General features: G+C 31.8%; 1 protein-coding gene and 2 long non-coding RNA genes across 3 annotated transcripts in view; all 3 read right to left on the bottom strand.

Annotated features, from left to right (window-relative positions):
* Nucleotides 1-21584, bottom strand: part of LOC134698000 (17-beta-hydroxysteroid dehydrogenase 14-like) — a 28256-nt gene extending 6672 nt beyond the window's left edge. The window contains exons 1-3 of the mRNA XM_063560289.1: nucleotides 21363-21584; nucleotides 6226-6292; nucleotides 4747-4838 (exon numbers count right to left, since the gene is read on the bottom strand). Of these exons, the coding sequence (XP_063416359.1) occupies nucleotides 4747-4838; nucleotides 6226-6292; nucleotides 21363-21584 (381 nt within the window). The remainder of the gene's footprint in view (nucleotides 1-4746; nucleotides 4839-6225; nucleotides 6293-21362) is intronic.
* On the bottom strand, nucleotides 16079-18318 carry LOC134695893 (uncharacterized). Its single transcript, XR_010102858.1, has 3 exons — nucleotides 17785-18318; nucleotides 17008-17125; nucleotides 16079-16488 (listed from the first exon to the last, which is right to left on the bottom strand). It is a non-coding gene; the product is annotated as an uncharacterized LOC134695893 (long non-coding RNA).
* A 1855-nt stretch (nucleotides 21585-23439) lies between the features above and the next one.
* Nucleotides 23440-25805, bottom strand: LOC134695892 (uncharacterized). Its single transcript, XR_010102857.1, has 3 exons — nucleotides 25725-25805; nucleotides 23853-23952; nucleotides 23440-23478 (listed from the first exon to the last, which is right to left on the bottom strand). It is a non-coding gene; the product is annotated as an uncharacterized LOC134695892 (long non-coding RNA).
* Between the last annotated feature and the right edge of the window lie 374 nt (nucleotides 25806-26179).

The following is a 26179-nucleotide window of genomic DNA, read 5'->3' as shown; positions in this document are numbered from 1 at the left end:
CAAAATTATGGAACAAAAGTTTGATTACTTTAATTCATAAAAAGGGGAACAAATCTGACCCCTCTAATTATAGAGGTATCTCATTGACTTCTAATTTGGGAAAATTATTCAAAAAAATTATACACACTAGACTAATGAAGTTTATTAACACTAATAATTTGATAAGTGAAAATCAGATTGGCTTCAAAGAAAAAGCTAGAACAGCAGATCATATCTTCTCATTAAAGTCTATTGTAGACAAATATAAAACTAAAAAAAAGAAAGTTTTTGCAGCATTTATAGATCTGCGAAAAGACTGTCTGGAGGGAGGGTTTATTCTTCATTCTACTCCAAAACAGACTTCCAGGCAAGCTTTTTAATGTCATCCAATTAATGTATAATGACAACAAATGCAGAATTAAATTTCAAAATGGTATGAGCCATGAATTTATATCAAATTATGGAGTAAAACAAGGGGATGTACTTAGCCCCACTTTGTTTAATATTTATATAAATGGCCTTGTAAATGACCTTGATCATGCAAACACTCAACCAATTATTATAGGAGATGTTAAATTAACATCATTATTATATGCAGATGACATTATTTTATTATCTGAAACCCAAGAAGGGCTACAAAATGCACTAAATGAGTTAACTAAATTTTGTTCCCTATGGAAACTTGATGTTAACAAACAAAAATCAAAAATTATAATATTCAATTCTAATGGAAAATCTCACTGTAATTATTTTAAAGTAGAAAAAGAACATCTTGAGACTGTTAAATCTATGTGTTACCTTGGAATAACTATAAGTTTTTCAGGAAGTTTAAGTCATTCAAAAAAAAATCTTATGGAAAAAGGGAGAAAGGCTTGGTTTAAATTTAAAAAAAACAGTCTCTTTAGATAATTCCTGCAGTATGCTTGAAAAATTATTTGATACTTTAGTTGTTCCAATAACTCTTTATGGGAGTGAAGTTTGGGGTGTAAGCCAAGTGTTCAAAGATTTAGATCCATTTGAACATTTACATATTAAATTTATTAAAGAAATTTTAGGTGTACAGTGCAAAACAACAAATGTAGCCTGTTTAACTGAGACAAACAGAATCCCTTTGTACTTTAAAATTCAGCTTTCAGCTATCAAATTTCTAAACCATATTGTAAACTCGCCTAACACTTTAGTCCATAAAATATATAATAATGTAGAGAAAACAAGTAAATGGGTTAACATTGTAAAAGACTGGTTAAACAAATTAGGTTTTGGTCATCTCACTTTTGATACTTTTAATTTAAAATATCACATAAATAGTATCCAACAAAGAATCTATGACCAGGCTTATCAAATTATAAATTGTTCTATCAATAAATGTGAAAAATTAAATTTCTTTTGTCATACTAAAAGAATTAGAAAAAGGCCCCCATATATTGATATATGTAAATTCAAAACTGACCGATCAGTTTTCAGTAAATTTAAACTAAGTGCACATTCCCTAGCAATTGAAAGAGAACGTTATACCAACATTGAAAGAAGTAAACGCATTTGCTTATCCTGTAACAGACAAGAAATTGAGGATGAATACCATTTCTTCTCAATCTATACATCATTAAGGGATACCTATATACAAAATATTAATAAAAATCTTAATTTCAATTTTATTAAATTGCAGTCCACTATAACACTTAAGCATTTGACTGTACTTTTAAATAGCAGTCTACCAGTCATTATAAAAATCACCATAAAGTATATTAATGATTGTTTTTATTAAGAACATCTGTATAACTTGTATTTCTTTTAATATGCAATGCCAACCTAATTTTTGTTTGTGTTCTTTTTTCAATTGTTCATGAACATTAATAATGTGTTAACTGTTGATATTTATAGCCTTTTTTCTTCTTTGCTGTGAATACCACTGTCACTCTAATATAATTGTAATCAATTTAACTATTGTAAGTTTATTGTCTTAATTTTGTATGCCATAACCAATTACCATTTAATGTAAATGTGTTTGTGCGAATAAAATATTGTCTATATTGTCTATTGTCTATGAAATACCCCAAAATGACAAACAAATAACAGTTCAAACGAGAAAACTAACGGCCTGAGTTATGTATCAAATAATGAAGAAAAACAAATATGCATGATATACAGCAACAAACACACGAACACTAATCTAACCTGGAGGTGCCCGGGTGGGTTGGGGGGTGGGGGGGGGGGGTTCTGGTATGACTGTTTCGACAGCACTTGACAAATCATACCTTATTCTAACCAGAAAACATTGAAAAACATACCCTGATCTAAACAGAAATATTGTAAAGCAGACCCTAGCTGTCCTAGACACGATCAGAAAATGTGTACCTTGTTAATTGCAAATTTAACTTCAAATATTCAATAAATGTTCAATTTTTACTATATATATAAAACCTCATTTTATCCAATTTTTGATCATTCATCGTTATCGAAATATCGGTGTAAAAAATTAAAAGGAGGACCGAGTGAGATATGTCGTGCTGGCGCCATTTGAAGATGGCTTATTGAAGGCCGTACGGTGACCTATAGTTGTTAATGTTTGTGTCATTTTGGTCTTTTGTTGAGAGTTGTCTCATTGGCAATCATACCATATCTTCTTTTTTTAAATATGTTGATCCTTAAGGACATTTCGACCCTTTTGAGAATAGGACGAGCAACCGTGAGACCAGAAAAATATGCTTTTGCATTATCTTTTAATCATTTAATAATTTAGACTGATATGTTGTACCCTAGCTTTTCGTATATTTTGGAATATTATAAATGATACTTATTTTTAATGTATCTATTAGTCGTATATTTTTTGGATTAGACCTATAGCGAAATAATTATAGCTATATTACTTTGTCATGTTTGTATCAAGATGATTAAAAAAATCACAAATGTCTAGTATTTACGACTGGTTTTAATCTACAGGCACTTCAAGCCACTTGTCTCAGATTTTTTTTTCTATATATATACCTTAAAGTCATAAGAAACCTCAAATCAAAAAAAATAATGCATATGTTTTTTATAACTCAATGGATAGTTTTCATTATAAAACTTATGTACATATACTTTTTTATGAAGAAAATTCTTTGATTTATCCATATTTAGAAGAAGTTTACTTTATTTTAATTGCTTGCTTCCAGCAACCAATTCCCCCGACATATTTTCCGTATGCAAAGTGACCTCAGTGTGACCCATCTCGTAAAAATCCGGTGATCACTGGATGTCCTTAAAATAAACTATTATCAGAATTCACATGTGAAACACGTGCTCTCTTTCCATGCTTTTTTGTTTATTTTTTGTCGATTGTTGACAAACAGGTGACCATCGTTAAACTTCGGCTTCAAAACACGAACTTTAATTACCTGCCATATTTACACAACAACACTGACCGATTGAAAAAAGAAATTGACGATTATACGAAATTTACACGAAAAAAATGAAAAATTCGTGCACAGAAGACTAAGTTTATGATGTGTGTATGCATTGGTTCAAGAATTGGAAGAACATATTTTTTCACCGGTCACTCGTTTCTTATGACTTTAAGGTATATAGAACTTTTTTTTTTTGGAGACAAGTGCCTGTGTTTTAATCATATTTTTAGACCCGGGTCTAGAATAGAATCTTTCTGTGACTCCAAAAAGTCCAATTATTTTTCTCTTACTGACAGCCAAAACTTAAATAGAGTTAATTATTCAGTTATTGTTGAATTTAACATAACACAAATAAGCGCATAATCAAAAATGATTACCTCCCTTGAATACACCTATTTACAATTTTTAGAGCAAATGATATAAACTTTATCTAAATAAAATTAAAAAGATAAAACATTTAACAATGATCAAATTGCAAATTATTAATTTCTTTTTTGACAATAAAGATATATTTTATACATAAATTTGCATTTTTAAAACCCATTTGATACTTTGCATAGGCGGTATTTCTATTATTTAGACTTAATTTTCTCTACTAGCATCCTTAACCAAATTTCAGAAATTTCTAGCAAAATCCTTCCTACAATGAGGAAGTAAATAAAGTAAAGGAAAATATTAAAAGAGCGCCAGTCAATACAAGCCACTATAATTCACATCATCATTGATGGCTGTAGTCGTTATGGCTATGTGCATGATAATATTGGATAAGGCTTAAGTTATAACCATGGATAGGGTATGCTTTACCGAGAAACAATGAGAAAGATTCACATCAAATAAGCCCTCCTACACAAACTAGAGGTTATGTCCATATTACTGATTCATTATTTGTGTAGGAACTTCAGTGCAATCATTCCACCAGTTTTACATACCTACACATTTAGACAAAGACAAGACACTAGTATTTGAAATAAAATAAGATGAAAAATTGGGCCCAGTCTTGCTTTTTTTTATTTGTAACCTCTGTTCTGACTTTTTTCTTTACTCTATACGGTCACGCCTTTTTTAATTAGTTTATCATGATTTTTTTAACATAAATTGTCATCCCTGCCTTTTTTTGCCAAGTTGGTCATTCTGCCATTTTTTTACTGAAAACTCCTGTTTTAATTTTTTCATCCTCGGTTTTCAAGAGCAATATATAGCTTCCATTATTACGGTTATAAAAAGTAGCTGGCGTTATGGTCAAATAATTTTGACGAAGTAGAATCCTGACTGTTTACTTCATTTGTTATATGACATGCAGCAAAATTTCTTCACATGGTATAGTATTCAAAAGTCCAATAAAAGCTTCATTATAAGTAACTATTTGGCGACATAACCTTACCTTGCAAAATCTGAAGTATCCAGTAAGATTGATGTTAATCAGGGAATTAAACTGCTCAGATGATATATTATCTATAGTTGCATGTGGTGGGTCTGAAATATAGGACATTGATTGATTGATTGATTGATTGATTGATTGATTGATTGATTGATTGATTGATTGATTGATTGATTGATTGATTGATTGATTGATTGATTGATTGATTGATTGATTGATTCTTAAAAATAAATCAGTACTAGTTCATCGAAAATGGACGTCACACTAAACTACAAAACATATAAATGAACCATTTTTTTAATTTCATAGATCTACAAGACTGGCTTGAGATTGGCACAAACAATGCGAGGAGGTTAATATAAAAAAAAAAAGATGTGGTATGATTGCCTATGAGACAACTCTACACAAAGACCAAATGACACAGAAATTAGCAACTATAGGTCACCATGTGGTTTTCAAAAATGAACAAAGCCCACACCGCAAAGTCAGCTGTAAGAGGCCCTGAAATGACAAATGTAAAACAATTCAAGCGAGAAAACTAATATATGTACAAAAAAGGAACGAAAAACAAATGTAACACATCAACAAACGACAACCACTGAATTACAGGCTCCTGTATGACTTGGGACAGGCACATACAAGAATGTGACGGGTTAAACATGTTAGTGATATCCCAACCCTCCCCTAACCTTATACAGTGGTGTAACAGTACATCAGAACAGAACGAACTATAAAAATCAGTTGAAAAGGATTAACTCATCAGATGGATACAAGTATCACGACATATAAAAAAAAATCCAAACCCTCCCCATATACGTCTTGCCAATGTAGAATTATAAAAACCACACAGCATTACACACACTGAATCTCGTTTTAAAAGAAGTCCGAAGTTCGATGTTAAAATAGGTAACAAATGAAATTAAGCGAAATGACAATTATACATAAATAAGCCAAGGACTAGTCTACTACCAGTTACTATCATGACATCTCCAGACGAGACCTCAATTAAACATGAAAATCAGACACATCCTATCCAGTTGGGGATTCAGTATCTATAGGAAATATATTAACATATCATTTTTACATTATTAATTTTTGGGGCCCTTTATATCTTGCTGTTCGGTGCGAGCTAAGGCTCCGTGTTGAAGGCTGTACCTTGAACTACATGTATGATGGTTTATTTTTATAAATGTTATTTGGATGGAGAGTTGTCTCATTGGCACTCATACCACATCTTCCCATATCTATGTATCGTATTTTGTGTTGTTTGGTTGTGGACTCATTTGTGCGTATACCCCGCAATAATACGTTATATCTTATTACTTCAGCTCACCCGAGTTCAGATAAAATCTGCTTTTAAAGTGTTATAGTGACATCAAATGCCATGTTTTTAAGTCTTTGATTTCCAATTCTATTTATACATCAAATTCATAGTATCCCTTTCTCCTTCTTTGGTTGATTGATTGATTGATTGATACTTACGTGTTCCAGCATTGTTGATGAGACAATCTAGTCGTTTGTATTTCTCTATGGTTGTCGATATAATCCGCTGAAAAAAAGAAAAACTTTAAGGATGAAATTTCGTTTTTCAAGAAGTAATTTCGTTTTATATCTGTCACAGTACGTTAGACATAACAAACTTGTAGTATTACACTTTTGTTGTTATCAAGAAATTATTAAAACAAATTATATTTTAGCTATCTATTCTATTCTTAGGTAGTCAATTGCGGGTCAACAGCATTTCCTTCGCGGATTTTAATAAGGAATGCTGCTTTCAAATAATCTACGTCGTCAATCGCTCATAATATGGTAAAGTCAAAGCCGTGTCTTTGTTTTGCGAACGCAACCATTTCTTGGTCGATCGTTAGGACGATTTCCACTTGACTCCTTTGTTAAAACTCAAGTTGTATTATATTTTTGTAGAATACACTGCCATGAAAGCCTCTTGTTAAAGAAGCTTTTGCAGTAAATAAATCTATGTCTGAAGATGGAATATAATTATACTTGGTACACTTTTGCCAAGCATATTTTTAAAGAATTTAATATTGATGAAGAAGACTATGTTGATTTTGATAAACCTTTTAAACTTATAAAAAATTCACTCAAAAAAACTTTTAAACATATAGTGAAGGAAAAGTATAATAACATCACTCTTGAAAAACTTTCAAATATTGATAACAGTTCAAAACTTTATCTGTATAGTAAACTTTAAAATGAAATCAAATTCGAGGACGTACTACTTGCACACTCTAAACAATTTTAATAGTCGTCAGCTTTTAACAAAATTACGTGTAAGTGATCATAATTTGGAAATTGAATTAGGACGTTATAAAAAAATTCAAAGAGAACACAGACTGTGCAAAGTTTGTAAAAGTTTAGATGATGAGGAACACTTTTTCCTTCATTGCCAAATTAACAGTAATGCAAGACATTCCCTTATAAATGCAATTAAAATCCATTGTCCTAATTCAACCAGCTTGACTCAAACTCTAAAACTATTCTAGATCCCAATAAAGATATTTTGTCTAGTGTTGTAGACTATATAAAGAAATCTATGGAATTGCGAAAATAAGGTCCACATTGGTCAATTATTATATATATATATAGATGTTCCAGACAATATGAGTATTCGGACCGTACGCGCACGGTCCGGACCGTATACGTATACTCGTACGGTCCTACCATACGCTTACGCTCGGACCGTATGAGTATACGCGTATGGTCCAGTACGAACTGACCATACATGTTATTTGATCATAAGGGTTAAATTAAAACAAGCGTTTATCACAATCTTTTTTTTCATGTATGCAGTTATGCATGTTCCTTTGCATTTGCATGTTTTGGTAAAGTTGCAAAATATTCTCAAACAAATGTCCTCCCACATTATGTTTACTTCCGATATCTTCAATTTCAGTGATCAAGAGATAACAGATTAAATTAGTGAAGTTTAAAAAAAAATTAAAATATAAAGTTTTTGTTTCAATTACAATTGAACTTTTTTATATTAATTTGATAGTTAAGTTATGTTGATCTACTATATGCACTTGTATCTAATAAACTTCTTTTGTGGATAGTTGTCTCATTGGCAATCATACCACATCATTTTATATTGATCAACTTTTTAATATTAGTCAGACCGTATGTATTTTGAAAAAGTACGCATACGGTCCAGACCGTACACGTACGGTCCAAATACTCATACGGTCTGGAACATAGATATATGTTATTAATATCAACTTCACTTTTTTAAAACATTTATCATGTCCCAAGTCAGGAGCCTCTGACCTTTGTTAGTCTATTAGTAGGGTGCCCAGTATCGAAAAAAGACGTATAGTTAACGAGTTTAAGTTAACGGATAACATACGGCTATATTTATATCCAAACGATTGGAAAATCATTATATTTTTTAATCATGAATGTCTTCGTATGCTGCCGTGGTCACGTTTTTCAAAATTTTGTGGTTTCTTAGGGTACCCACAGATACCTCATCATACAGACCATCTTCAACGCGAAAAATAAAATTATTGCTTTCTGTGTTATTTGTTCAAATGATACTTATCATTTAGCTTTAAAATTAAATTAATCATGTAACGAAAGCTGACAAGCTTTAGATAATTTAAAGGAGCACTAGCTACGATATATATAAAAAAATAAAGTATGATTTTTTTTAGATTAATCATTAATTAAATTGGAATAATGAAATAATAATTTGCTTTTAGCAATCAATTTGCTTTATTTTTGTTGAAATAAGCGATTATACATAATTTTTGACTGATTCACTTGCAAGTGAAAACGTCATCATCATTCTAACCGGTATTCATGTGAACTTTAATTTAACCCCTAGCTAGAGACTGACAACGCATGCATTGTACGTGAACTGGTTATTTAAAGAAAAAAAAATGTCAACAATGAAAGTGAAACTACGGTAAATCATTTGATTACTAATTCGATCCACATAAATCATTCTTATACGGTTAAAAACAATGAGAAACTTATATTTTTAATCTATAAATTCAAATCAAACAGACCTATAAAAATCCAATTGCACGTGCTGGTTTAACCTATTCATATCTTTATTTGTGTTTACATCGCTTATATGGTCATCTGAGGTCAAATCGATAGTTAATTAGATGGCATCTGGATTTAAATACACACGAAAAGAACCTACATATCATCTACCCCTTGCTTTGTAAACTGTTTATTTTAAACGTTTGATAAATTGGATAAATGTTTTACATTGTAATTAATCAATTATGAGAATTTGAGTCAAATTGGTGACCATGAATTTGACAGCTAGTGCCCCTTTAAGTATAAATATTTCATGATTTTAGTAAGGCTATTTTTTTAGCTGAAATTTACCACATTTTGAGCAAAAGAAAATTTACTACGTGTTACTTTCACGGGATTTTTACTCTGATTACATCAATAACACATGGGTCATACATGTATGTGTGCCAAATATCTTTTGTGTAATGTTAATCGGTGAGAAGAAAAAAGCAATTTAAAATACAAATTTAGTTATGATTCTGCCTTGTTTCAAACACGCCTTTTCTCGTGCCGTTAATCGTTTTGTAGCTTACACTACTAGGTCATTAACTAGGACCATTGTTACTAAATTATTTCTATTTCTTGCTTGTTGTATGGTCAAATTGTATATTTGGAATAGTCCAGTTAGTTTGAAGATCGTTGTTTTGTAATTGGAAATATTTTTTGTTGGTTTTTATACCTTTAATTTATTTTTTTATTGATAGTTTTGTTATAATTGTAATATACAAATCAAATTCTTCGATCACGTTTCAGACCCGGAATATGGCACACATTTTACAGTCCTGTTAAAGTTCGGGGGTTTAAATTTTCGCGCCGTCTGCGCATAAAGTTGCGCATTGATATCGTAAGTGATGTACAGAGTCGTAATTTTCCGTAACAGTAAAATATGATCATTTAAATAATCTTTTTTATTCAAATGCATTGAGAAAGAGTTGAATAACTTTTAAATGCAATTTTAAAACTTAATAAAATTTATTGTTACAATTGTCATTGTTGAAATAGGACTTCCGTTCTAAAAATAAATGCCATGTTTTTGACGAAGGAGAAGAATGAAAAGAGAATAACTTACATTTATCGAACACGTGAACTGCTTTTCATGAATACTGTAATGCAGATCGAAATTATAGATAACGATCTTCATTTTGGTAGCTTATGAAGCAGTTTCACTCTTGTCTTACATTAGAAAAGGTCCGACAAACATGCGAAAGATGATGTAAACAAATCATGAAAAAGGGGAAATTTAAACTGACAAGTAAGTACTATTGAATTGAATATAAATGTTCAAGAGCGATTCACGACCACTGAAAAATAACATGCAAGCGTAAATAATTTTAGAACAATATCCGTGTCGAACAACAAAACAATGACCCCTCCCCCTTTTCAGGCTGAAAATTAATTATTAATGCAACCAAAAGCATAGCTCATGGTACTTTTATCATGTAATAGATTTGAAATTTGTGGACCTGAGAAATATGTCATCTGCATAGGGTTCAGACCATTTAGGTTTCTGGGAGTAAAGGTCATGATTATGTCTCTGTATACATGTAAGACATGTAATACACCTTATTGCTATTTTTTTTTTATACATGTATTTGTCCACCATTACTGGATATCACACAGGTTCTCGTACATTTTGACATCATAAAACAAAATATCTGATGTCACAATGGAAAAGTGATTGTTGAATGCGTCAAAAGGTCAAGCGACCAGGTCGGCCGGCCAAGTAGGCTAATAGCCATGAGGTGTATTACATGCAAATGCAAAAAGAATTTTCTTGTTGTAAACCTGGAGTATTCAAATGTGAATGGAGTTGATTTTGCCGGGATTTCAGTTATAACATTTTTCGTTAAGAATGCACACTTAAAATTTAGACATGTTAGAACAAAACCCATCTATATAAAAAAGATGTGGTATGATTGCTTGGATGAGACAACTTCAATGTATCCAAAAAGAGACCAAAATGGCACCTACATAAACAGCTATAGGTCACCGTACGGCCTTCAACAATAAGCAAAGCCCATACCACATACATGTATATATACTAGTCAGCAATGAAAGGCCCAGATTTGACAATGTAAATTGTACATGATGTACATGTACAACAATTCAAACAAGAAAACAACGGCCTTATTTGTATATAAAAAAATGAATGAAAAACAAATATGTAACACATAAACAAATGACAACCACTGAATTACAGGCTCCTGGCTTGGGACTGACACATACATGAATAATGTGGAGAGTTTAAACAAGTTAGCAGGATCTAGACCGTATAAATATTTTTTAAAAATGAATCATTTCACAAAACTTCCTTTCTTACCAATGGTCTGGATTGAGGGTCCTTCATTTCATTCCTAACTAATTCTTTATACGATTTATCTTTATTTATTTTTTCCCATTTTTCTGTACTTCTTATAATTTAATTAACAACCCAGTTTTTCTTCATTGTTACATGTATGTCTATTTTCTTTTATTTACAAATGTATTGTGACTCATAAAGTGGCGAAAAGTATATTGTTTTGGCGAAAGAGGTGGCGAAAAAAATAATTGACCCAGGGGAAACCCTGATTGTGAACATTACATGCATTATTCTCTATTCTTTAAACCTTTTCCTTACCCCCCTATAATATATTTGATCCCACAGAATCTTCATGAGAGAAAAACAAAACTTTTACTACCTAAACAGGAAAAGTGGTCTTGTCATAAAGTGATATTTTTCTAAATTTAAAAGCTTGTTAGGGGTCTACACAGTTATTTCGAAGAGCATTTCTTTAATATGTTAAAGACATTAAATGCAAACTTTAAAAAATTACACCTGCACTAAGTGGGTGTCATTTTCTTTTCAATGATGGCTTCAGACATTTTTTAAGGTTTTTTAGGTGGTCCATTCATGACCAAAAGTTACAGTATAATTTCAACTCTTTTAAAAATACTTCCTCTTTAAGGCATATTTATTAAAGGTGTATGAAAAATATATTTCAAGATATGTAATCAAATTTACAAAAATGATTATATAATTGATTTTCATGTGGAACGCATGGTAATGTCCACACAAGAGTCTTTATTTTGTAAATAAAGATAAAATCAAAGGATGTTTCTTCAGTGTAATAGGATAGTAGGAACTAACTGATTTTGACACATTCCCCATTTCCATTCTCAATTTTATTTGTATGACCAGAGATTACTAAATTAAAAGCCTATGGACCAAGTTTCATGGCAATTATAAGATATATATTATAGACAAAATGTTTTTACAGACTAAATTGATGTACATGTATCTGATATATGTAGAATGTTTAATAATTATTCAAAAGTCAAAATTATACAAATGTATAAGTACAAATGTATGTGACTTTTAGCATGTTTAGTAGGTTTTTGAATGAAAAAAAGGGGGGGGGCTTGTATGAAGAGGTGATATTTTCCTGCAATTTAAAACCTCATGAATGTTTTTGTTGTATAAAAAATCCCAGTGGCGGATCCAGAATTTTTCATAAGAGGGGGCTCACTGACTGCCCTAAAGGGGACCCACTCAGGTCATGCTCCAGTGATTCCCAATATAATTAACCAAATTTTTCCTAGGGCTGCCTCTGAATCCTCCCATATGTTTAAAATGTACTTTAAATAAAAAGGAAATTACCAATTGCATAGTATATTACAATATATACATGTAATAATTTAATAGTACTTTAAGTATTAAAAATCCTTAGGCCAAAACACTTGAAATAATTCAGGGTCAATTTAGGACCCTAGCACATACATTACATTTAAAAATGCATATTACAGCTGAAGTTATTAAAATTTGCTTTTTTTTGGGGGGGGGGGCTGATTTCTATTGCATGTAATTTAAGTCTCAAGAGGCATACATGTATATTTGAACCACTTACTATCCTACAGTAGAAAAGAAAAATAACATGTGAAATACAGCAGTTACAAAAAATATTGTAAAATGTGAATATACTGAAACCTTTAATTTTATGACAGACTTTATGTACATACAAACCTCATCACATTTTTTTTGCTCCATAAAGTTTGTAAAACAAGGGTCCTGACTATTCATACAACTCATTCTGCAAATTTATCTGTGATAATCTACTTTTCGCTAGATTTAGAGTTCAAAAATGAATAATACAAATTGATAAAACCCCTATCATGCCTATGTTGTACCAAATTATACCACTGTCCCATGGCCAGGTTAAGGGGAAGGGTTGTCACCTTCAAACATTATGTATGTGACAGAAGTGGCTAATTATGTATGTGCCTGTCCCAAGTAATGAACCTGTAATTCAGACAGTGGTTGTCTTTTGTTGTGTCACATATTTTTTTTAGTTCATCATTTTGTACATTTATATGCCTTCAGTTTTCTCATTTGAATTGTTTTTCATTAGTCATTGAAGGGCCTCTTACATCTCACTATGCGATAACGGCTTTTGATCTGTAGCTGTTAACTTCTGTGTCATTTTGTCTATTGCGGAGAGTTGCCTCATAAATAATCAATTATCATACCATATCTTCCTTTTGTATTGAAACACAAATATTGACACATAAAAACCTTTTAGATAGAAAGTCAGATTGAGACTTATGGATAAAAACTAAGCAGACTGTCAGCTCACAGTTTACATATGTTGTCACAAATATGGTTTAAGCACAATAATTACCAGATGCTCCGCAGGACACAGCTTTATACAACCGCAGAGGTCAACCCCTCTTTGAACAATGAACAACTTCTGTTCATTTATTTTGCTAAAAAAAATCTCGGATGGCAGATAACCCGCAAATTTTATTTCAATTTTATAAAATAGAGACATCAAGCTATACAGTCATGACAGTATGAAAAAATGAGCCACTTCTGTCCTTTATTTTGCTCTGTAAATTCAATCAAAGATATTTTATGTCTGTTTTTCCTATATTTAGCCTATTTGCACTCATTTTCAGAGGTCAAAACATCTCTTGGATGGCCGGTGACCTCCAAATTTTATTTCAATTTTATAAAATAGAGACATCAAGATATACAGTATAAAAAAATGAGCCACTTCTGTCCTTTATTTTGCTCTGTAAATTCAATCAAAGAGATTTAAGTCTGTTTTTCCTATATTTAGCCTATTTGCACTCATTTTCAGAGGTTAAAACATCTCTTGGATGGCCGGTGACCTCCAAATTTTATTTCAATTTTATAAAATAGAGACATCAAGCTTTACAGTATGAAATTATGAGTAACTTCTGTCATTTATTTTGCTCTGAAAATTCAATCAAAGAGATTTTATGTCTGTTTTTCCTATATTTAGCCTATTTGCACTCATTTTCAGAGGTCAAAATATCTCTTGGATGGCCGGTGACCCCCAAATTTTATTTCAATTTTATAAAATAGAGACATTAAGCTATACAGTATGGAAAAATGAGCCACTTCTGTCGTTTATTTTGCTCTGAAAATTCCATCAAAGAGATTTTATGTCTGTTTTTCCTATATTTAGCCTATTTGCACTCATTTTCAGAGGTAAAAAAATCTTTTGGATGGCCGGTGACCCCCAAATTTTATTTCAATTTTATAAAATAGAGACATCAAGCTTTACAGTATGAAATTATGAGTAACTTCTGTCATTTATTTTGCTCTGAAAATTCAATCAAAGAGATTTTATGTCTGTTTTTCCTATATTTAGCCTATTTGCACTCATTTTCAGAGGTCAAAAAATCTCTTGGATGGCCGGTGACCCCCAAATTTTATTTCAATTTTATAAAATAGAGACATCAAGCTATACAGTATGAAAAAATGAGCCACTTCTGTCGTTTATTTTGCTCTGAAAATTCAATCAAAGAGATTTTATGTCTGTTTTTCCTATATTTAGCCTATTTGCACTCATTTTCAGAGGTCAAAAAATCTCTTGGATGGCCGGTGACCCCCAAATTTTATTTCAATTTTATAAAATAGAGACATCAAGCTATACAGTATAAAAAAAATAGCCACTTCTGTCATTTATTTTGCTCTGAAATTTCAATCAAAGTGTATTTGTGTCCATTTTCCCCATAATTTTCTATAACCTATTTGCACTCATTTTCAGAGGTCAAAATATCCCTTAGATGGCCGGTGACCCCCAATTTTTTTTGCATTTTTTCATTTATGATACTTCAAAGTTAAATTTCACAAAGTATAAGAAAATTCTGTCGATTTTTTTCTATACCCCTGAACTACCTTAAACTATGCCCATCAAGCCAGACACGAATTAGACATGAAAAATAATGGGATAAGTGTGTTATATGTCAGTGTTTTTCTACTGAATTGATTATTAATGAGCGAGGAATAAGCACAAACAAAAGCTTTATCGAGGCTATGGGAGCACGGAAAGATTTGAGTTTATTGTATGATGCTTCAGACCTAGACCATTTTCGTACTGATGATTACAAAATGTTGTAACATCATTCTTGCTACAAATCTTACACTAGCAGACACAACTGAAGTTGGTTTTTTTCAAAAGCTGAATCAAGTTCTTGCTCGTCTGTTAGTATCATGATAGATTAACAGTTACTATGATACACGATGAAGTCATATTCTAGCTAGCACTTCCAAGGACCCTAAATCAGCACAGAAAGAGTATTTAGGTTTTAAGAATTATGTTGTACGCCCGATGTAGTAGATACACTGTAAATAAAAGTGTTAAGAATCTGAACACTTTTTGAACGCCCTTTTGTAACACTTCTGGAACGCGTAACGGTGTTCTCAATATTAACATTGGTGTTCCAGTTTTTAACATTATGTGTGCATCTTTCGAACGCTATGTGTGTTATTTTTGAACGGATAGTGTGTACTCCTTGAACACCTAGTGTTTGAATCTGGAACGCGTAACAGTGTTCTAGATATTAACTTTCGTGTTCCAGTTTTTAACATCATGTGTGCATCTTTCGAACGCTATGTGTTATTCTTGAACGGATAGCGTGTACTTCTTGAACGCCTAGTGTTTGAATCTGGAACATGTCCTTGTGAGCAAAATTGTATGCCGTTACGCGTTCTAAGCCTTGTAACACTTCTGGAACGCTCGGACTGTGTTCCAGAAATATGTGTTAATATCCAGAACACATAGTGTATATTACTGGAACACAATTTTACATGTTCCAGAAAAAGTGTTATATTCTCTGAAACATTATTGTGGTCTTGTAAAACAAATATTTTAATTGATTAAAAACGTCTTTAATTGATTAAAAAAGGCAACATTTAAAAAAAAAAAGTACAATAAAATGTGAAATATTGAAGCAACTTTAAAATGACAAGTTAGACAAGTTAAGAAATATAACATTTGTAATTTGCAAAATGTGTCCAAATATTTACTCATAAACAAAATGTTCGTCATATATTTAAAATTATTATGTTACAACAAAGTCAAGTGTCTTATGTTTAACTCATCGTTTGCAACTTCCTAAGTCAAGAACTGTTCTGAATTTCTTTACAAAATACTGATGCCACTGACTCTTTTATCACCAAAATGTTCCATAATCCACTGGCTGCATAGCACTCAGATAGTCAATATCAAACATAAAATACCCTGTGTATATCCTGCTAGTAGTCGAGTCGACGTTCATGTAACACTGCTTCCTTGGACACTTTTAAACATGATTTGAGTCATTTACAACTGATTTTGAGCTTCCATTTTTAGAGGATTCGTCTCCTTGGGTTAACTACTCTTTAACCTTGTTATCCATCAACCGTAAGTTCTAAAATGTGAAATATGAAGTGTATGAGTAAAAAAAATTATTCATCATGTCAACATTCCTTAAGAATATTAGAAAATCTTATTTCGTTTTTGTAATTCCATTATACTTGTCAGCATTATAAGATAAGATGCATTTCCAATGAGTGGTAATTGAGTGGTCAAATGTGCTCTCGTGTTCTATATCTTTTTAAAAAAAAATGATAGAAAGTGTCCAGCAAGTGCTATTATGTTTTTTAGGCAAAACTTTATCGTCAACTTAGACTTGTCACTAAATTAACTGCTAACATTTCAAGAAACTAATTACCATTTGCCTTTATTTTGAAAGATATTTTGTAATTTTTTCACTTATGATCTGTATACGGATAATTGACGGATGATGTAATTGCATCAAATTTAGCTCAAATAACTTTCTGATTAATGTAAAAAAGTGAATGGTGCACATTTTATTGATAAATCTGCAATAACAACACTTGTAAGAAGTCAATGGACATGCACTCCTATTCAAAATTCTTAAACTTACATATAGTACTTTTATGGTGCAGGATAAGTAGTCATCTCTTGAACTGCAACATGTTCTCTTTATTCTCGAGGTATGCACGAACAATTACCCTTAAGTATAGTATAGTTGGGTTTGTACCCTATAAAAGTAAGTTACATAGGAATACATTACAATACATGAATGCAGTGCACAAGGGTGGACATTTGCTAAAATGAATTACTAATTACAAAGCTATCATAAATAACATATACATGAGAAATTTAAAATTAGTGTTGCAGTATGCCTTTTTTTACAAACTTCTGTCTTGACATTGCAATGTCATGACAGTTTTTGCATTTGTGAACAAATCTTTATGCATTGGTTTTAATTAATTAAAAGATGTACATCCTCAAAAGTGTAGATGATCGTTTGATCTTCTTAATGCTTTCTATACACAATGTTTGAGTCGTGTTAGGAATACATGGCGTTCGGAGAAAACGATTAGCTTGAACGCATCATGTTCGAGACCAGAACACATTTACAATAGCAACGATATCATCATTTACGTATAAATTTACAGAGGTTAATTTTTTTTTAAACATGATAATTTGAATGTAATCTCTCAAAGAACCGCTACTTTTTTAATCGAATTATGACAGCACAGTTAAGTGGAAGTGGAGGGGGCAGTGTTATGTTCGAACAAAACGTTCTTCCATTTATACTTCAGTGTGTCCTGTCCAAGTAGACATTTGTTGATTTCATGACTAAAAAAAATATTTTTTATGTTCGTCATGTGTAGATAAATATAGATAAACATACCTATTATATCAAGTTTTGTTGTTAATTTTCTTCAGTGAAGCTTCTTCAATCACGATCAAAAACCAAACTTCCGGTACATTAATACGTCACGCGCTGTTATGTACGCGGATATGTTTGGAACACATGGCGTTCAGGGAAAATGGTAAATTTGAACGCATCATGTTCGACACCAGAACGCTTTTACAAGAGCAACGTTTTCATGAGCATTTACGCATTTACATTGTTAAAAAAAATACCTTAAGAACTTAAGTCGTTTAGAAAAAGATTCATATTAAAAATCAATCATTTGCACGCTTATAAATACGCTCTTGTAAAATGTTTCATTTTTTTTTTACCAAACTATAATTTGCTTATATGCCGATACAGCTAAAATACATTTATCGTCAAATCATAGTACGAATCACCCTTATTCATCGTCTGTTTGACTCTGAAATGATGAAAAAAAATTTCACTCCCCATTACAATATAAGAACATTTTAAGTGTTCAATTTAGAACACTTGTCTTGAATATGTGCGTTAAAAGACTGAACACAATGTGTTATATTCTTTAACGCAGACGTTCAATGTGGAACACTAATGTTAATAACTGAACATATTGTGTTTAAAATTGGAACGCGTCCAGACGCGTCAGGCGTCTGCAATATTTGCAGTGTACTCGCATGATTTTATATAATTAGGCATGCTATTCATGAAGACAAAGAGATAGGTTGGAAAGGAATCAAGGGTAGGATAATAAGAAAGTCACAAGATATATATGGTATAATCTTATGCGTTCCTTACATCCACTCCATGTAGCAAACACAGGAGCTATGGTTTCAAACAGACACTATAACTTGTATATGAAATTTTCGCATCTATATAGATATAGAAAGATGTGATGTGGGTGCCAATGAGACAACTCTTCATCCAAATAACAATTTAAAAAGTTAACCATTATAGGTCAATGTACGGCCTTCAACACGGAGCCTTGGCTCACACCGAACGACACGCTATAAAGGGCCCAAAAATCACTAGTGTAAAACCATTCAAACGGGAAAACCAACGGTCTAATCGATATAAAAAAAACCACGTATAAATTACATAAACAAACGACCACTACTGTATACCTGTCCACGAAATATGTAATAGGGGTTTACCATCTGTAACTTTCTACCATGCTGTTACATGATGCGATACAACGTATTGGACCCTGTTTAGGATCAGTAAGCGCACTGTTTTTAGTCTTGAAGGACAGCCCATATGATTTTACCGATTTGTCAATCCTTTCTTTTTGTGACTTCGCTGAACCTATAGATGCAGATCGAGATCTTGTTGTCAGGTTGAATGATCTCAAGTCAAAACTAAAAATAGATCACGGTGACCTAAACAATTTGAGCGTAAAATTGGCTATAATTTAAAATTTCTCCCTTGTCAAACTTGCAAATCTACTTTTAAACAATATGTAATAAGAGTTTCACTCTAGACGTAAATTTGATGTCTTCCCATGTAGCAGAACTACCTTAACATTCTCCTCTTCAGAATGGTCAATGACTTGTTCCTTTCTATCTCGAAGGTCATATGTCATCTGAATTGCTGCAAGATTTAGTTTCTACTTGTAAGGGGAATTCTGCGTTTTCAAAGGGTTGCATGTGCTTCGAACAAAATCTATCATGTATAGATGTATGCCCATGTCAGGCAAATGACATTTGTCAAAATGTAAATACTCGTGTGGTTGTAGTTAGGCACATTGATGACGACAAAGATGACGATGTATAAGATTTCATTTTTCTGTATGAGTATCTTATAAATCATTGTCAGCTATCGAATTAAAAAAGCGCAGTCCATAATATGTTCTTAATAATAAATCAAATATCTACTCAATTTTGAAATCGTGGGAATTATAATAATAATCTATCTAGTGGGGAAAGATATGTATTAAAACAAATGATAATAAAAAAAAAACTACTATATGTTCTTTGACGTTGGTCGGGGAACTACAGGATACCATATAATGTAGTGTAGGTAAAACTAGCCATGATCATAATTTTCTGTTTGCATTTCTTTTTCGTGTTTTTGCCGTACTGAAGTCTTCATTTTATATTTAGTTTTAATGTTCCTTTGGTTTCTCACGCCTATTGTGTTTGCAATTGTTTGTAAAATACATCGGTGCTGTATATAACCCTCTCCCTTATTATATTTTTGGAATACTTATAAAGATTATAGCCAATTGTTGCTCATTTGGTCATCTGTATATGTAGGATAGGGTGTTTTAACTGTTTCTAATCACATGTTTTATTTTCACAACTTTTACCCTCCCCCTTTTTCTCTGTTTGCAGTAATTTGTACTTCTGTAAAGCAAAGCTATACATAGAGCTTTATATTCAACCAAATTCGACGTTAATTTCGAAACAAATCATTTATGTATACTCTTTAACACCCAATAACAGAAAATTGAATTTTTCCTAGAAATTGACGAACACCTTACTATCAAAAGACGTGAAAATCACAATTATTTTTTCGACAAATGATTAAAGTTAAGATCTTAAAAACATCTTTAGGTGTTACTTGTACCGAATTGAATACAAAAAAAATCAAATTTAGAAATTGAAATAGGTCAAGGTCACTGCTAATTAACAGCTTTTTGAAAATTTTAAATTAGCACCCTATATGCAAAAAGTCAGTCTAAAGTCATTTTTGGCGATAAAAATATAAAACAAGTTTTCAATGTAGATACAAAAGATATTTTTCTATAAATTGGTTGTTTTTATTTTGCTCAAAACGCATATGTGTAGGGGAAACAAGCTATCTAAATATGACTGTGCATTTTTCTTGATTTTTTGCTTTGACCTTTGACCCTGATTTAAAAAAATACGTGACCACGGCAGACAACGACGACAACGCTATTTCGATGAGGCTTGTTCTCCTCTTTCCAACGATATAAAATATAGCCGTATGGTATTCCGTTAAGGCAAATCGATAAAATTTGTTGATTGGGCACCCTACTATTGTATTATTTTAATTTTAGTTTCTTGTGTACAATTTGGAAATTAGTATGGCGTTCATTATCACTGAACTAGTATATATTTGTTTAGGGGCCAGCTGAAGGACGCCTCCGGGTGCGGGAATTTCTCGCTACATTGAAGACCTGTTGGTGACCTTCTGCTGTTGTTTTTTTTTTTTTTTTATTTGGTCGGGTTGTTGTCTCTTTGACACATTCCCCATTTCCATTCTCAATTTTATCATGTATTATGTTTCTTGTCACTTGTGTATACAATGTACTATGTTTGCATTAAAACCCGTCAGGGTTTCATATTTTTTGCAATAAAGTTATAAGTTAAAGAATATCTTGTTAGAAGATGACTTTGCAATATCCGCCATTAATTTCTCTGTTATGACTTTTTTTCAGAATGGAACTGATGATCGGATGTTTATTATAACCAGCACAAGAAGGACATGAGTATTAAAGTACCCTACAGAAACACTTGCGCTCACCCTTATACTTCAAGAGTTTTAGAATAAGTTGGCAGGCAGTTAAGTCATGTAGTGTTTTCCCCTAGTAAATCAATGTAAAACAAATAAATTTAAAAAAAAAAACTGACCTTGGCATCATCGTCTTGTGTCACGTTGCCATACACGAATGTAATCTCGTTATTGCCAGTTTCTTCTTTTAGTTCTTTTTCAGTTTGTTTTCCCTCGTCCTCTATGGAATAAAAACAAAAAACGCTATGTGTGATAATCTGACTTAGCCATTTTGACTTTTTGTGTTCTAGTCTGATTATTTGTTTGTTTTGTATGTCCCACCTACGATAGAAGAGGTTCATTATCTTTTCGTCCGTTCGTTCGTCTGTCCCGCTTCAGGATAAAGTTTTTAGTAGAAGTAGTTTTAGAAGAAGTTGAAGACCAATCAACTTAAAACGTAGAACATATGATCCTTATGATATGATATTTCTAATTGTATAACTGTTATGCCAAATAAGGGTTTTCACTCCAATTTCACGGTCCACTGAACATAGAAAATGATAGTGCGAGTGAGGTATCCTTGTACTATGGACACATTCTTGTTAGGGTTGTTTTTTTGTTGTTTTTTAGGGGGATCATCACATGGTATATAGATAGATAGATATTTTTATTTTTAAAGTACAACTTGGTACATATACATGAAATACAATATATAACAATTTTAAACATTAGCAGTCAATTAACATGTATATTTATACCAACCAGCCTTTAGTCTAGAGGCTTATGATGCACTGTCATTTATGAACGAAAAATTATATCAATAGATTTCAAATCCATTAATCATCTTGATCCTTATTATATCAGAGGCTTAATTCTTATTAGATACAATATAGTTTCAATATATCAGTTATGTTTGTTAATTAAATGAAAAAATATGGATAAAAGTAACTTAATAATTTTGGATTGATAATGTATGAGGTGTACATGGATAATTTGGAAGATAAGAGTTGTCTCTCTTTCTACGTGTCCACATTATATTAAGGTAAAAAATAGAAATTGACCGATGATAAAAGATAAAAGAGAATTTATTGACTAAATTCTGACAGTTGATTAATATAATAGTGATTTATCCCATTTGCTGTTAAAGCAGAAAAGTAGGTAGCACTATGGCTAATATTTGAAAATCTAAACTGGTACAATGTACATGTAAATGCATTCAAGATCATACAAGTAAGAAATATATAAAAAAAAATATGACATAATTTAACACAATAAGTTTATAACAAGCATGTATAACAAAGAGCTAACCAGACCCTACTTAGACTTAGTACAATGCAGCTCTAATAAAAATATATTTTCAATGACTAGAGTTTGTATAAATGTGTACTTTGCCTTTCCATCTTAGTGTTACTTTGGGTTATCTCCCTTTATCAAAATTGAAGATTTGACATTTGCTTCTTATTTGGATAAATTTTGTTTGCTTTTGCTTTTTTTTTTTAAAAGGTATATTTGTTAGTGCATAAAGTGGTTCTATTGTGTAAAAGTGAAGTTAGTTTAAACATATTTATTTAGAGTGGATTGGGAAACAACTTTTGCAACTTATATTAATCCCTTTCCACTTTGCGGGTGCGAGTACTGCCTTGTAGCGGCATTAGCCTACTCTTTTTCGAAATCTACAAGGGTGTCTTTAACGTGCAAGAGATTTGGCTAAAAGTGAATTTGTATTATTGTATTATTGTGTACATCATCGTCTCATGTGTGTCTGTTCCAGTGATCATACATGTATTTTCCACAAAGTGTTTTGTCATGAGTTAGTTTGAAACAGTTATTATTCAAGTTTTTTTCAACAGTAAAATGATTCACATTACATATATTATGTACAAATTGTATGCACTGTAAATGTTGATGTGTAACATCTCTTACTTTTACATTTATCTTAAAAATTTACATTGCATTCACATTACCACATAAAAATAAAGCATAGAACGCGAAATGGTCGTAGTTAATCATCTTCTCAATTAAAGTTGCCAAAAAGTGCAAATATTGCGAATGTATTTATCCTTCAAGTGAAATTTAAAAAAAATATATAAAAATATAGCAGATATGGCTTGATCGATGTCATACTGATTGCATTGGATTTGCTATTCATTCAGTGCTGCTTTAGCATCTTTGAAACGAATATCGATCAATACATGAAATTATACTAGAAAAACATACCGTCATTTGCACAAAAAACAACACTTGATCCATGTTGTGCTAAAACAAACAACAAAAAATACATGTAAAACAATAAAAAATATTTAAACAATGACAAGCATGTACATTAATATTGTATCGAGAGAAACAAAAAACAGAATGTACAATGAACTACGGGTTAATTTATTAAAGGATGAAGCAGGGATTTTATTGGGATTGTTATCATGTGAGCTTGTTTCTTTTCTATTTTCTTAAAATTTAATTTCTGGCATCGCAAAACACACCTTTAATTAAATATAAAACACATACAATATGTGAATTAATTTGTTCTTGCTCGGGACAATGATGAAACAAAAAAAACAGTGTCTGTTACAAAAATGTCACTGTTGCCAGTTAACAAACATGTTGCCGCAGAACATACTGTGAGCGCTCACCAAATAATTTGACACAAGCTTTGCCTATACCACGTGATCCACCGGTAACAACCGTAACTCTTCCAACAAATCGTTTGCTTTCTGCCATATCCTTGAAACTCTTAAATCAAAGAATACAAGAACGCAAACATCATGACAAGCATATATACACCCAATATATTGTTCTGTTCGTTTGATCTCGATTCCGTGTAGAAAGTTTGTGTCATGAATTCTTACATATTTTTTATTTTTTTTAATTTTTATTGCATATTTTACCAAAGGGAATATGCATGATAAATGTCAACTTCTGTCTATACACTAGTATACATCTTCTGGTGTGTTGTTACAGCACCGTCCAAGGTGAGGGGCGGGTTTAGTGCTTACAAACATACGTTTAACACGCAACATTCTTTATGTGCCTGTCACAAGTTATGAGCTTGTAGTTCAGTTGCTGTCGTATGTTCATATTGTTTTATATTTTCCATGTCGTAAATATAGGGAGATGTGGCGTGAGTGCAAATGAGACAACGCTCCATCCAAATAACAATTTAGAAAAAAGTAAACCATTATAGGTCAATGTACGGTCATCAACATGGAGCCTTGACTCACACTGAACAACAAGCTATAAAGGGCCCTAAAATTACTAGTGCCTTTTCTAGCCGGCAATACTCGATGTGGGCTTTTCTCATGAAGGCCTTACGGTTGCCTGTAATTGCTTCTATCCACTACATTTGGCCTTTGGTTCTCTCATTGGCAATCATATCACATCTCATTATTTTTATATGATACTTTAACATATTTTTTTCCCAAATTTCGTTGTTTTCTGGATTTTTACTGAAGCATCATTGAGGAGCATACTATTTTCTACAAATTTTTATCCGATATTAACACCAAAAAAATAGCATATGCATGAATAACAGAAAATTTGTATAACTATATTATTACCGTAAACTATGATTCTAATTAAAACAAACATCCTAAATATATCTGTTAATCATCAGAACTTTCGATAAAGCATCAGATAGTACATGTCGCATATAATATAAAAAAGAATGATTGCCAATGAGACAACTCTCAACAAGTGACACAAGGAATAGGCAACTATATGTCACCATACGGCCTTCAACAATGAACAAAGCCCATACCACATAGTCAGCTATAAATGGCCAAGAAATTTAAAACAATTCAAACAATTCAAAGTTTACTACAGTAAAACCTGTCTCTATTTTCAATCACAGGCGCTAGGGAAACGACTATCCATTTTTTTTTAATATTTTGTTGTGTGTTTTTTGCTATAATTTTTATATAAGCCTCGTGGTAGGACGTGGCAGCTTGAAAATATGTGAAGATGAGTGGGGAAAACAATCCTAGATATCAGATAAGGTAAATGAAGTCCTCGTCTGTCTGCAAACATATATATATTTGCTAATATTAAACAAACTAAAAAGAAACAAAAAGAAATCCATAAAATCTCGCACAACAGGTTTGTAAACTCGTCCTACTTTCTGTTAGTTTCTAGACTCGAATTTCTGAAATCTCTGTCATGTTTGAATTTGGTGTAAAGTTTTTTTTTCAAATTATTTCATACTCATTAAACCGCACATAAATGTTACATATCATGCTTTCACACATCAAGGATTAGAATGATTATTTAGACGGACTTGTAGAAAATGTTTGACTGTCTTAACAATTATGTTAGTTTGAAGTCAAAGGTCAACAACTTTTGAAAATGGCTAAATACTAGTAATCGTGTTAAATTGGTCAAAGAATTATAACTTATGTATACAAGTTAACATTGGAAGCACCTAGTATATAATTAAACATTTTTATACAAAATAAAATATAGCAATTTATGTTGAATCATTTTGTACTACGGATGTGCATTTACTATACCTGTTTAAGTCAGCTACATGTATATTCTTATGTCAAATATAAATATAGATTTATTACATATATTTGTGAACCCAAATTACATAACTATTTTAGATGGGAAAGATATGTCACGAAAATTAGCATAGTTAAATTGATTTCCGTCTCGAATTATTAGACAATTTATACCTTTCTGCACTTTGTAAAAATACGGTTAATCGACGTGTGGTTGCCGGTAATCTCAGAAGATGATTGGATGAATTTAAGGTGCATAACCTTTATCAGCTCAAAAATGGGCGTACCGTGCTTTTCAATAAAGTAAGTTAATGAAGTGAAATGTGGAAGGCACCTGAGTTCACCCCAGTTTGGTTTAAGGGAAAACGGTAGTATTACATTTTCCCAGCATTAGGTTGGCCTTTTGTGTACCCAAGACAGGTGAAGGAAGTCAACTTATGAGCGCTGTGATTGGATGTAAGGGT

This window comes from Mytilus trossulus, chromosome 14, assembly GCF_036588685.1.
Source record: "Mytilus trossulus isolate FHL-02 chromosome 14, PNRI_Mtr1.1.1.hap1, whole genome shotgun sequence".
Taxonomy (NCBI): domain Eukaryota; kingdom Metazoa; phylum Mollusca; class Bivalvia; order Mytilida; family Mytilidae; genus Mytilus; species Mytilus trossulus.
This window is presented reverse-complemented; position numbering and strand designations above follow the sequence as displayed.